The 13,408-nt window shown below is 31.3% G+C and overlaps 1 protein-coding gene across 1 annotated transcript in view; it reads right to left on the bottom strand.

Moving 5' to 3' along the window:
* The window catches only part of LOC139517503 (low-density lipoprotein receptor-related protein 4-like), an 83,084-nt gene that overhangs the window by 17,605 nt on the left and 52,071 nt on the right, over nucleotides 1-13,408 (bottom strand). The window contains exons 14-18 of the mRNA XM_071308654.1: nucleotides 12,852-12,982; nucleotides 11,595-11,751; nucleotides 11,381-11,490; nucleotides 3,238-3,354; nucleotides 768-791 (exon numbers count right to left, since the gene is read on the bottom strand). Coding sequence (XP_071164755.1) covers nucleotides 768-791; nucleotides 3,238-3,354; nucleotides 11,381-11,490; nucleotides 11,595-11,751; nucleotides 12,852-12,982 — 539 coding nt within the window. The remainder of the gene's footprint in view (nucleotides 1-767; nucleotides 792-3,237; nucleotides 3,355-11,380; nucleotides 11,491-11,594; nucleotides 11,752-12,851; nucleotides 12,983-13,408) is intronic.

The raw sequence follows: 13,408 nt of genomic DNA, 5'->3' as shown, positions 1-13,408 counted from the left end.
ATATCACCCAATGCTTAAAACAAGAGGTTTATGTATAACAAATTGTCTGCCTGCGATTCAGGTATAGATGTCAGACAAATCTAATTTAGAACAGATATAAATTATTTTGTCTTTGTTTACCTAAACTAACCTAAATATTTGCAGAGCAAAACTTGAAGTTAATGATTAATATATTTAGACCTTTTTGAGTCAACGTTTATTTGTTTTAATGTCTGTATTAAAAAAATTGCCTTCAGATGTGTCATGTTTTACTACAAGACCTTAAACAATGGTTGAAAATTGGCGTGTAGAAAGATGATACGTGTACGATTCCGGATAAACCTGGTTATATGAATTTAAAACTAAGGTAAAATATTTACAAAGCTGTGAAAATTGAAAAATTGTTTTGGAGAAAAAATTGGAATCTGTGGTCCCACACCTACATAGATAAACCTATACATTAGCATTTCAGGATGGTGTTCTTGTAATTATGCTTTGTTGTTAAATTTTGTATCGTATACTATTTCATTTGTCACAAATGGAAGATACCAAGGGGGATTAAAAGTCATCAAAATCAAAATGTTACTATGAATTTTGATATTGGTAAAAATGCGTTGACGAAACAATTCACTCCATTTGATCGAAGGAAGTGTTTTTTTTATACCTTTTCCCCATAGATGTCAAAAGTGAACAATAATCTAACACTGTTTTTCTTTATCATCTTAATGCTAGCTTAAGTTGTGAAATAATGAAATGGATGGGATAAGGTTGATCAAGTAATTTCCTACCTGGCATATTTGTAGTATTGTTTCCTGAAATAATAAGAACATTTTTTAAACATATAAATCAACAACCATGTTGAACATGCATAATATACTACTTGAAATGTTGAAAGTTATTTTCTTTACTTCAGTCTGCCTCTGGTCAAATTATATATGTAAAGTACATCATTAATGTATATAAACTCTGGATATTTGGTTTGATTGTCAACGAAACAACTATCCATTTTATACAGATTAGACCGTTGGTTTTCCCGCTTGAATGGTTTTACACTAGTAGTTTTTTGGACCGTACCTTGACCTATAACGGTTTACTTTTATAAATCGTTACTTGGATAAAGAGTTGTCTCATTGGCACTTATACCACATCTTTCTATATCTATTTAATTTATCTTTAATGTTGCGAAACCATCGACTCGAATATTCACTATGCGGTTTAACTTCAAAATATTGTTAATGGTCATGCTTTGAAAACACCACATAGGTGATACTGGTGTTTTCAATTTGTAAGTAACTGTTTTATTGAATCTTAGTTTAGGTTAAATATGCTACTTATATTGTTCTATGATACTTCATGTCAACATGTTAAAAATCTTTTTTTTCTCTTCATTTCATTATTTGTTAATTATAGGTTGGTTCAAGCTCTTAGGTTTTAGTGAATATCACTATGTGATCTTTATCGAGCAGATGAAGGTGCATGCCAAATAGGCTGCATGCAATGTCATGCTTAATATTTCCTGAACATTATCAGACATCGACAATATCAAAAGCGTTGTCAAAAAGTGTGTGACTGAATGGGAGATTTGTACAAACACAAAGTTCAAAAAAAAGTTCATCGGAAGGTACCAAGACCTTGTTGATAAATATTCCGTATCAACTTCACAAATAATACATGATGGTCTTGATGTATAGATTCTGCGTACTGATGTTGTTTATCATCTTAACAACGTGTTATATTGTTCTTTCATTTGTCTTTGTCCTATTATTAATATTACTTTTACTGTTGGATTGTTTTATGTGATATCCATTTAACGTGGCTCGGTACTTAAACATCCCGTCAATCTGTTTGTATTATCTTTCATTTTTTGCTGGTGTGTTTTGTATATGCGACTTTTTGAATTTCTTTGGTTCTTATAACGTGACTCTGTACTTTAAAAGATCCCGTCAGTATGATATTGTTCTAATTTATGTCATTATGATATATTTCTAATATGAATTACAAAATACGTTGAACCACAAACGTCAAAATTATTCAATCGCGTAGTGGAATGAACTATTTGTGGATTCTTATAAATTCTCTATAACTTTTGGACTATTTTAAATCTCGGTCCATTTCTGAAATTAATTCTTACATACTTTTGCTTTTTAACCCTGTATGCTAACATTGCCTATGTGAAATTTTAAAATTGTTTGTATATACATTGGACGACAAATATATGTGACGTGTAAAATTTTCTGACGTCAGACACGTGAATCAATGAATGTGTTTGTAGATAGATGTTTTTGTGTTCTGTTAAATTGTTCCTTTTAAAATTGTTACACGATGATGACTGCTATACCCACATTTTGACTATTTTATTTATTATGTCTGTTTAGTTCACGCATCATTGTAAATATAACGGAATTTGATGAGACTGTCATCTAAGTGAGAGGGTTAGCGCTATAAAACCAGGTTTAATCCACCATTTTCTTCATTTGAAAATGCCTGTACCAAGTCAGGAATATGACAGTTCTTGTCCATTCGTTTTTGATGAGTTTTGTTATTTGATTTTGCCATGTGATTATGGACTTTCCGATTAGATTTTCCTCTAAGTGAAGTATTTTTGTGATTTTACTTTTTATAGACAATGTATTTAATAATTTCTAATAAAATATTTAGCTCAAAGAAAACAGTGTGAAGAAAAATTCAGTGTACCATGGTTTATGTAAATTTATGTAATATTTGAAAACGAAACTCATTTCCAATTTTTTCTTCTTACTTTTACAATACATTTCATACCATTTAGAATCCAGTCTAAAAACATAATGAAAACAATTGCAATTCTTTGAATTCCCTATTGAGGTACGTATTAAGGCTTCATTCGTGACGTTTGTTAGTACCTCCGAGTTTCTTCTGCCTTGTAGTCGGTGCTTTCTTTCTCACATGAACGTAGTGGTACATCTACTGAATATTTCGATCTCGAGTTCACCAGTTATGAAGTTTGTATCAAGGTAGAAAATTTCGATCTCGAGTTCACCAGTAATGAAGTTTGTATCAAGGTAGAAAAATTGAGGAGAAATTTACCACAAGATTAAGATTAAAAAAACAACCATGGCTCTTACGCGGGTACATGTTATGTATTTCCATAAAAACTCTATGTGTTCAAAATAAACATGTACAATGATCATCCTAGTTAGTAGCATAAGTCAATGGGGAACATAAAAACATTGCCTTTGATAGCATGTCAGCGTTAACGAAAAAGAACATCAGTATACCAACCTATAGATCGGCAGACTTTTCCTGCTAAAGTATATCCATCGGCACATGCGCACTTGTATGACGTTTCGGATACTGGCAAGCAAAGATGATGACACTTTGCCGTACATATTGATTTACCTATCAAATGTATAAAAAAAATTCAGATTACAAAAGACGGACCTTAAATCATCGTCTTTTATTATATTATTAAGAGAATAACATTTTAAACACAAAGCTGTCGTTTAATTTCATCCTAAATTCTTAACAGACTTGTGTAGTCATCTGATATACTACTTTCTTAAGAATTGAATGCTTCGTTTTGTGAAGTTATTGGAGTTTAAAAACGTTGACATTCAGAGGCGCTTTATTAAAAAATGTGCGGAAGGTCAAAGCTTTTAAAACCCTATAAAACGATGTTTTGAAATTATTCAATGAATCATAGAAGTAACGTTTGACATTTTGAATGTTTAGCATGAAGTTTAGGCACAAAACAAACATGAAGTTTTGAGAAATTTTATTAATTTTAAATTTACACATTTTTTAAGCTATTATGTGTTATTTCTTTTTGCACAACATTAGAATAAGAATAACTTTATTGTAGTTGTAGAGTTGATGCCGTCAAATTGAAGACGTTCATAAAATACCGCGAAGGGTTGCCAGTAAAACTACCAAAATACATAAATAATCTGTATTTCAAGAGGACAATCACATTGTTTGAAACTAATCTTCCTGAGATTCAAAGACAGCAACTACAGAACTGTTATTTTTAACTACGATGGCAACACAAAAACCTATGAATGTATTCACTGACGATGTCTGGGGTATTATCTAAAAAAAATTAAAAAAAACCAAAAGCATACAACAGGATGACAAACAAAACACTTTGTTGAAGTTAGATTGTTGTGCTCTATCCTTTCACAATGTCTGAACTTAAAATTAGACAATGAGTAGAATTAATCTACACACTATAAGAATCATAAAACAAATATTCCAATGATGTGGTTTTATAATTAACATTCACAGTACAACAACAGTGTTGTTTCAAGATTGTCAGTAATTATGGAGAACGGATTCATAGTACAAATGTTTTCTTGACTATGATATCCGTAAAAAAAACCATGACAAAACGACGACATGTAAAATATCATTCTTAAACATATTTCATGTGCTATATAAAAAATTAACGAATAACATAATGAAAGTAAAAAATGTTACATCAAAATATAAAATGGGATTAATAAGCTGCATGTTATTCAAGAAACAACAAATATAGTTGTACGTTCTGATAATGTACAAAATCTATAATATAACGTTTCCATAGAAACTTTATTTCTTTTAAGAATCTGCTGCTAATGATATTTCTAGATAAACCTCTTGAATAAAATTGAGAAAGGAAATGGTGAATATGTCAAAGCGACAACCACCCGACCATAGAGCAAACAACAGCCGAAGGCAACCAATGGGTCTTCAATGTAGCGAGAATTCCCGCACCCGTAGGTGTCCTTCAGCTGGCCCCTAAAATATGCATAATAGTACAGTGATAATGGACGTCATACTAAACTCCGAATTATACACAAGAAACTAAAATTAAAATAATACAAGACTAACAAAGGCCAGAGGCTCCTGACTTGGGACAGGCGCAAAATTGCGGCGGGGTTAAACATGTTTATGAGATCTCAACCCTCCCCCTATACCTCTAGCCAATGTAGAAAAGTAAAAGAATAACAATACGCACATTAAAATTCAGTTCAAGAGAAGTCCGAGTCTGATGTCAAAAGATGTAACAAAAGAAAATAAATAAAATGACAATAATACATAAATAACAACAGACTACTAGCAGTTAACTGACAAGCCAGCTCCAGACCTCAATTAAACTGATTGAAAGATTATGTCTTCATCATATGAATATCAGGTACAATCCCTCCCGTTAGGGGTTTAGTATCATACTATCATAAAATATATGAGAAGAACATAACCCGTGTCATGCCAACAACTGTTTTTTTAGAAATAAATGTGTTTAGTTCCGATGCAAAGACCCTATCAGTGAATCAATGTTAAAGCCAAAATATGCAATCTTTAATGACCTGACAACAGTATCGTAACTATATCCCCTTTTAATAAGTCTATTTAAAGGTTTTGTTAGTTTCTGAGGAGAATACTGACATTTTTGTGCTTTATAAAGAATATTTCCATAAAATTTTGGATGTGAAATACCTGAACGTATAAGATGTCTGCATGTTGAGTTATATTTACGAATTATTTCCTTATACCGGTGATAAAATTTAGTAAATGTTTTGACCAGTTTGTGATATCGAAAACCCTGGTGTAATAATTTTTCAGTAATACATAAATTTCTCTCGCTAAAATCTAATACATTGTTACATACACGAGCGAATCGTACAAGTTGAGATATATAAACACCATAAGATGGTGACAAGGGAACGTCACCATCTAAAAATGGATAATTAACAATAGGAAATGAAAAATCATCTCTTTTATCATAAATTTTTGTATTAAGCTTCCCGTTTATGATATAGATATCAAGATCGAGGAAAGGGCAGTGGTCATTGCTATCATTAGCTTTATTTAAAGTAAGTTCTACAGGATAAATTTCTTTAGTATACATACTGAAGTCGTCATTATTTAGAGCCAATATATCATCCAAATATCTAAAAGTATTGTTAAATTTTTGTATCAAATGTTGTTTTGATGGGTCTTTGCTAATTTTAGTCATAAATTGTAACTCATAACAATACAAAAACAGGTCCGCAATAAGTGGTGCACAGTTAGTCCCCATTGGAATTCCAATAACTTGACGATATACGGAATCTCCAAAGCGAACAAAAATGTTATCAAGTAAAAATTCAAGTGCATAAATAGTATCAAAGCATGTCCAATTGACATAGTTCTTTTGTTTATTGCTACTAAAAAATGATCTAAAAGAGTTTGAACATATGTACTCGCATTCCGACTTTTTAAATGCCCAGTTAATTAGGGATGTGAATTTTTTCTTAATAAGAATATGAGGCAAAGTGGTATATAGGGTAGAAAAATCAAAACTTTGAACAGATTCAAAATCACCAATATATGCATGCAATTTATCAAGTACTTCCAACGAGTTTTTGACACTCCAAAAGTAATTAATTCCACTATTTTCAAAGGCCTTATTTGAACAATTTATTATCAGGTTTTTTATTGTACCAAGTGTACTAGTAAGTAAAACAGACAATTTAGTAGTTGAACAATGGCTGGAAGATGAAATAAATCTATATTTGTAAGGTTTTTTGTGCAGCTTCGGAAGCCAGTACATAGTTGGGACTTTCATTGTGTTTGGTTCTGCTTGTAAAGAAGTAGCTAAAAGTTTATGTTTGTTACAGATGTCGTTTTCTGAAAATGAAGTCAGTTGGAATGTTGGTGAATTCGTGATTTCCTTTTGCAGAACCTCTATATAAAATTTACGTCAAACAATAATGATATTATTAGCAGCTTTATCAGCCGGGACAAAAACAAATTCCTTGGCTAGTTCTGTTAGTTTATTTTTGATACGCGAAATAGGGTTTTTATAGTTTTTGTTGAGGGTAAAATGTTCTTTAAAATGTTGTATTCGAATATCAACTATCTTCATTACTGAATTAAAAAAAGAGTCCAAAGATTTTTTGTCAGCTTTTTCCCGTTTTACCCATTTCAAACAGTAGGCGCGGAGTGAGTCGTTGATGATATTACGACACTCATTCCAGTTAATAGTTGACGGGGGACGATATTTAGGTCCTTTACTGAGGAATGATTTTAACTCTCGGTCGCGAACGATGTTAAGGTCTCCTGTTATAACATGGGAAATTGGTCCATAGGTGTATTCTGAATTACTGCAATAACACGACATAGGTGTATTTTCAGTGATATTTACATCTTTACACAATTGGCTATAATTAAACACATATTTTCGGGTAGATTTCTTGTAAATATAACAAATGAGAGGGAGTTCAGTATTATCAAAATATCCAGGAATTTGGTCTTTAACAGAATGGTCGTTAAAAATACCGGCAATATTTACAAAATCAAAACCTTTATTGACATACTTTATTTTAATAAAATGTTTTTTATGATCTTCAGGGCGATCAATTTTTGGAAACAGTTTAGAATAACAATATGCCATTATAATTTGGACAATTTCATACTTAGGACTGTAATATGAAATTGTGTTGCAATCCTCTAAAATTTTATTTAATTTATTTATAGGTAAAGAACAAAGCTTGGTTAACAGATAATGTCTGCCGTTGTTTTTTGAAATGGAAATTAGGTCCGAAATATTTGTATGGTTGGTCCGAAATTTTCTTTGATTGCGATTTTTTCTGCGTCCATGAGAACGATTTTTACGAACAGTTTTAGAAACTATATCCAAAATGTTAACAGAATCGGTTCTTGATATATTGCCAATTCCCATGATATTATCATTAAGACCGAGAGGGTAGACTGTCTGTAATTTTTTAATCCAATTTAATTCATTTATTTTTCGTGATCGTACAAACTTGGAATGAGATTCACCAGGCTGCTTATTTACTACTTCTAAAGGTTGAACTGTTAAATATTTAATAGGATGACTGTGCTTCTTAAGATGTTGATAAATGATACTTTTGAATTTATTGGGTCTTTTAAAACGATACAGGTGTTCTTGCGTGCGTTTAGATAAATATCGCCCAGTTTCACCTACGTACTGAATACCGCATCCCGGTTTGTTTCATGTGAGTAAATAAATAATACTGTTTGTTTTTCAAGTAATATCAGTTTCAAAATTTAGAGAAAATGTGCGACCATTAAATGTGGACCTTACTGTATTGTTGGTGGAAAGACGGGGACACGTAAGTCATTTTTTGGCATGACACTTATCGATAGAAGGGTAACCACGATTTTTATTGTTAAAAACGTCAGCTATTGTAGTATTTTTAGATAAGCGATTCTGAAGATTGAGACGTGTAGATACCCTTTGAAAGTCTTTATATAGACAGAATGATATTGTAAATAATCTCAGTAATTAGTATTAATATAAAGGCGGCTTTGTTATAATTATATTACCCAGTACAAATAGATCGAAGTTATTGAAACTGAATATATCTATAGGCACAGCATAATGAAAAGAAATGCATCATAAAGGAAATCAATAAATAAAGATGTGTCTAACTCAGTAAGGAATCAAAACTTCGTCCTTATCAAGAAAAAAAGTTTAAGTTAACAGCCCACACTATAAACTATCCATACTAAACTCATAATTGATGTTAGATATGCTTGGAATATTAATCATCAAGAACCGTTTTTTTTATTTGATAAACAAAATTTCAATATCCGTGCTTGTGAAGAAAACATAACGATAAAAAGAGTTCAAGTAAATTTCTAACAGAATACTAACGATATGAACCATTCCTTATAATGGGATGACAAAAGATACAATATACCATAATATTTTTTTTAAAAGAAATTGAACAAAAATATGTTTCATCTATATGAAGACCAATCCATAGTTGTAACTTCTACGAAATTTTGTCCCTCGTGGAGAGGTGCCAATGAAAACTTTTTTTTGGTAATTAGTTATATGTACGAGGAATATATAAATAGAAACACCGCAAAAATAGTTGGTAGCCATACTGTGTATACAATAATTTAGAACTAAGCCGACGATTGTTAATGTTATACAAAAATATTCCAGAAATAATAACAAAAAAGAATAAGATGATTTAAACCATTTTTTCCAATTCTGTTATATTATATTTCCGATAGTGTTCCCATTCAAATTAAGGTTTTTACCGTGAATAATTTATATTACAACCCTCGGAATACCATAATTAACAATATACCCCTTACTTAACCAGTGAGGTCAAATGAACTACATTTAAATATACCATTTTTATACGCCCGTCGTCTTTTAGACGGGACGTATTATGGTATACCGTTGTCCGTCTGTCCGTCCGTCCGTCCGTCCGTCGTCCACACTTCGGACAATAACTCAAAAATACTTTCACCAATTTCCATGAAACTTAAGTGAATTGTTTATATCTATTGACGTAAGCTCCCTTTCGTTTTTTTTTAATTTCAGATTATAAGTTTTGGATTTATGGGGCTTTATTCATAAAAAAGGGGGATTTTCAACACTTCGGACAATAACTCAAAAAGGCTTTCACCAATGTCCATGAAACTTTGGTGAATTGTTTATATCTATTGATGTAAGCTCCCTTTCAATTTTTATAAATTTCAGATTTTACATTTCCGTGTTATGAATTTTATGCTTAAAAAAGGGGGGGATTTTCCAATTTTGGGACAATAACTAACACTTTCACAAAATTTTATGCAACTTTGATAAATTGTTTATATCTATTGACCTAAGCTCCCTTTCCATTTTTATAAAATTTAGATTTTACGTTTTCTTAAGTAATGAATTTTTATACTTAAAAAAGGGGGATTTTATGGAACTTTGGTGAATATATTAATGTAACATCCCTTTTGATTTGTATATATATTTCTAGTTGATCATATAAATTCATTTAAAGCATAAAAGACAAGTTAAAAGAGCAATGGGCGTATCATGCGCTAAAGCGCAGCCCTTTATTTTTCATAGGCTTGACATAAAACTGTCATGCTAAATTAGTTTTTTATCTTTATTATCTGTCCAGAACTTTTTTTATTACCAAAGGCTAATGTATGAAATGCGGAAAAACGTACTAAAACGATTTCTTTATGGTACCGAAATAGTACAATATGACATAGATCCAATTGAACAAAATACAGAGATTTCATTTAATAATCTTCTCATTAAATAATTTTAAAAAAAATCACAAATGTGTTGACTTGCAAAAAACTGGAATATTTGTTTTATATATGGTAACAGTTGCATTTCTCATTACTTAATAATGATATTAAAGTTTTTTAAAGCACTTTTGGGAATTGCTTTCCGACGCAAAAGCCTTTCAATTGTTCACTGGGGTGTTTTAATTTGATTTACCAGTATCTCAATACGGAAGACGCGGGCTTTGATGAATGTAATATTTCATCAATTTATCAATTTGAAATTTGAAATGAGTAATAGGTAATTATATGTTTGAAAATGCTCATCACGTCAATATTCAAAATGATGACTTACCATTAAAGCATAACATTGTGTTAACTTGTTCAAATTGTGAATAATATGTTTATGCTCGTAAATGGAATTTGTCGCTTCCAAACGATAAGAGAAACCAAACATTATAGAAGCTCGTTTTTGTAATTAAATGATTGAAAAGGTATTTTTTTTAAAAACTTTATTGATTTTCGTTTTCTAATCTTTTACCAGATATTACCTTCATTAAGAAGAAAGCCTAACCCAATGTTGACAGAGACCTAGCCCAAATAAGGTTGTCATATTATTTAGAGTTATTTAGGTTATGAGCATCTCAAGATGGAAAAGGTTGTAATGTACTTGAATAGTATTTTGTTCATTTTTCCATTGCATTCGTCTTAGATGATTTTCTTGCTTGTAAATACTAGAATTTAAAAGCAAAGCTGTCAGCACAGCGACAAATGTGAAAAAGAACACTGAATTCGTTAATAATTTACAATCGCATGCAACTGAAATTTTAACATTAGGCCCGAGAACACAGTTATTTCGTAGTGCATTTCTTTTAGACAATAAATTCAAATTAAAAAAATCGCAACTGCTCTTTCTTCAAAATAGTTTTACAGTGTAGTGTACTACCAGTGAGACAAATAATATCAAAATTATAGAAACTTCTACCAGCTCTAACTCAAAATATTGGCAATTCTGTGTTAAGGGGGTGTAAAATTCAGTTTGACAGCTTCAGACGTGATAAAATTTGACCTTTCAGAACTGGACCAATTCACTCCTTAACATAAAGTTTCAGCACCCAAATTTTTTTGACATGTAATTACATCCCCCTACTTAATATTTCATGCATTTAATATAAATAAATAAATTGGGAAAGTGTATTAAATAAAACATGCAAGTTATACACTGTTTACACTAGGGACTATATTCGTAGACAACGAAAACCAAAGGACGATAACTGTGTCATTGGACCATTAGTAAAAAACTTTCGAAGACAATCGAAATTGTAGGTAGACTAATTATTAAAAATATATGTATATGTCAATATTTTCATCTTGTAACCATATATATAATTACCTCTGACTGTTTTTGAGGAACTATAGCCAGCTATGCCATTAAGTCTGGCGAATCTTTTAGGTCCTACTCTTTCTGGAACACCTCCAGACTTTGAAATGCGTGATATATAACTGAAACGGTAAAAAGAATGTATATAACAGAGAACAAAATGATGTGGATGTAAACAATTTGAGTTTAGTTAATTCCAGGTTGTTCATATGTGTTGGCAACTTACTTTTTAATCCAGCAAGTGAAATACAAATAATCTCCCAATAGAACAATGCCAAAATAATGAGCTTTTTCCTCTTGTAGAACAACTGTGATATCAGAGTTTTTTAAATCCATTACTTCAATCTTGTCCTGGAACGCGTCTACCCAGTAGAGTTTGTTTTCTGAAGAAAAATAAATATAAGCAAGCAAGATAATCAAACAGAATATGTTTTGTTGTTTTTTCTAGATTAATATTGGAGGATTTTTTTTCAAGACAATATAAACTGAACATTACACGGAGCAAACTGTAAAAATCAGTTGTAATTGGCCTAACCCAAAAGATAGTGAAGAGGCAACAATGAAATAACAAATTTGTCCTTAATACTTGGACGCCAACTCACGCTATCATTTTCAATGTTCAGTGAACCATGAGAATGGGGTAAAAACTCTAAATTTGTATTAAAATTAGAAAGATCACATCAAATAGAAAATGTGTACTACGTTTCAAGTTGATTGGATTTCAACTTCGTCAAAAACTACCTCGACTAAAAACTTTAACCTATTGCGGTCACGATAATTTTTTACGTTCAGTGGACCGTGGAACTGGTAGTCAAAACTCTATTTAAATTAGAAAGATCATGCCATAGGGAACATGTGTTTTAAGTTTCAACTTGATTGGACTTCAACTTTATCAAAATCAGAAACTACCTTGACCAAAAACTTTTACCAAACATTTTCACCTCGAGCATGACAGACCGACAAACGAATGGACGACCGGACGCACAGACTGAAAAACATGATGCCCCTAAGTTGGGCCTGAAAATAAAAACAAACAAAAACGAGCAACTCATTGCACCGAAATAACAGTACTGGCAAGCACTAAAAGCCAATGCCAACCTATATATAAATCATGTTCTACCAGACTACAATATACATCAATCGGTACACATCCATTACAATTATAACTACAAGTAGGTTTTTCGTATTAATTTGATAATCTGCACATGTAGGATATTCATTTATCAGATTTTTTTTATCAAATAGTCTGTTTCTATGTATGTTGGCGGTTGTTTTTGTAGCAGTTCAGTGTTTCTTTTCTGTTGTTATTATCCCCTTATAGTTGTGTGTTTCCCTTAATTTAAGTTTGCAACCGGATTTGTTTTCGTTTAAACTATTGATGACTTTGAACAACGGTATACTACTGCTGCCTACTCTTCTTATTTTTATATATTAATAACTACGTTCGTGAAAAGGTTTTAATAACTGACAATCATTATAATACCTAGTACATCAATAGTTATTCCATTTGGCCAACTTTTTGTAGTAAAATTGACTAGAACATATCTGTCTGAACCGTCCATTGCTGCTGTTTCAATCCTAGCATCATCTCCCCAGTCCGACCAATAAAGACGTCTACATAATACTAGAAGGTTAGTACATTTTTATCAAGCCATCTCAAAACAAAATGACGTCAACTATAAGGTTAGGCGTATTTGTCAAAAACACAATTTTAACATATAACAAAAAAAAGTCTAACACTTTTTATGGGTCTATATGTGATATAGATCAAAACCCCTTGCTCGAACTGAGATAGAAATATAATTTTCTACATCTCCGACGCTCTTTATTACGTAGAAGGTACATACTGAAAAAATATTTTGATATTTTAAATGCAAAAAAGTGATACACGATTTAAAAAACCCAATAGCTTGAAATGTTTTGCTTATGTTATTTAACTAATAACGCAACGCAGAAATGTATAATTTAAAATGTAATTCTATACTAAGTTATCCTATATGATCTTTTAAGACACCAACAAAATAAAGGGCTGCGCTTTAG

The sequence above is a fragment of the Mytilus edulis genome, chromosome 3 (assembly GCF_963676685.1).
Source record: "Mytilus edulis chromosome 3, xbMytEdul2.2, whole genome shotgun sequence".
Lineage (NCBI taxonomy): Eukaryota > Metazoa > Mollusca > Bivalvia > Mytilida > Mytilidae > Mytilus > Mytilus edulis.
The sequence above is the reverse complement of the archived record's forward strand: the minus strand, read 5'-3'. Positions and strand labels throughout refer to the sequence as shown.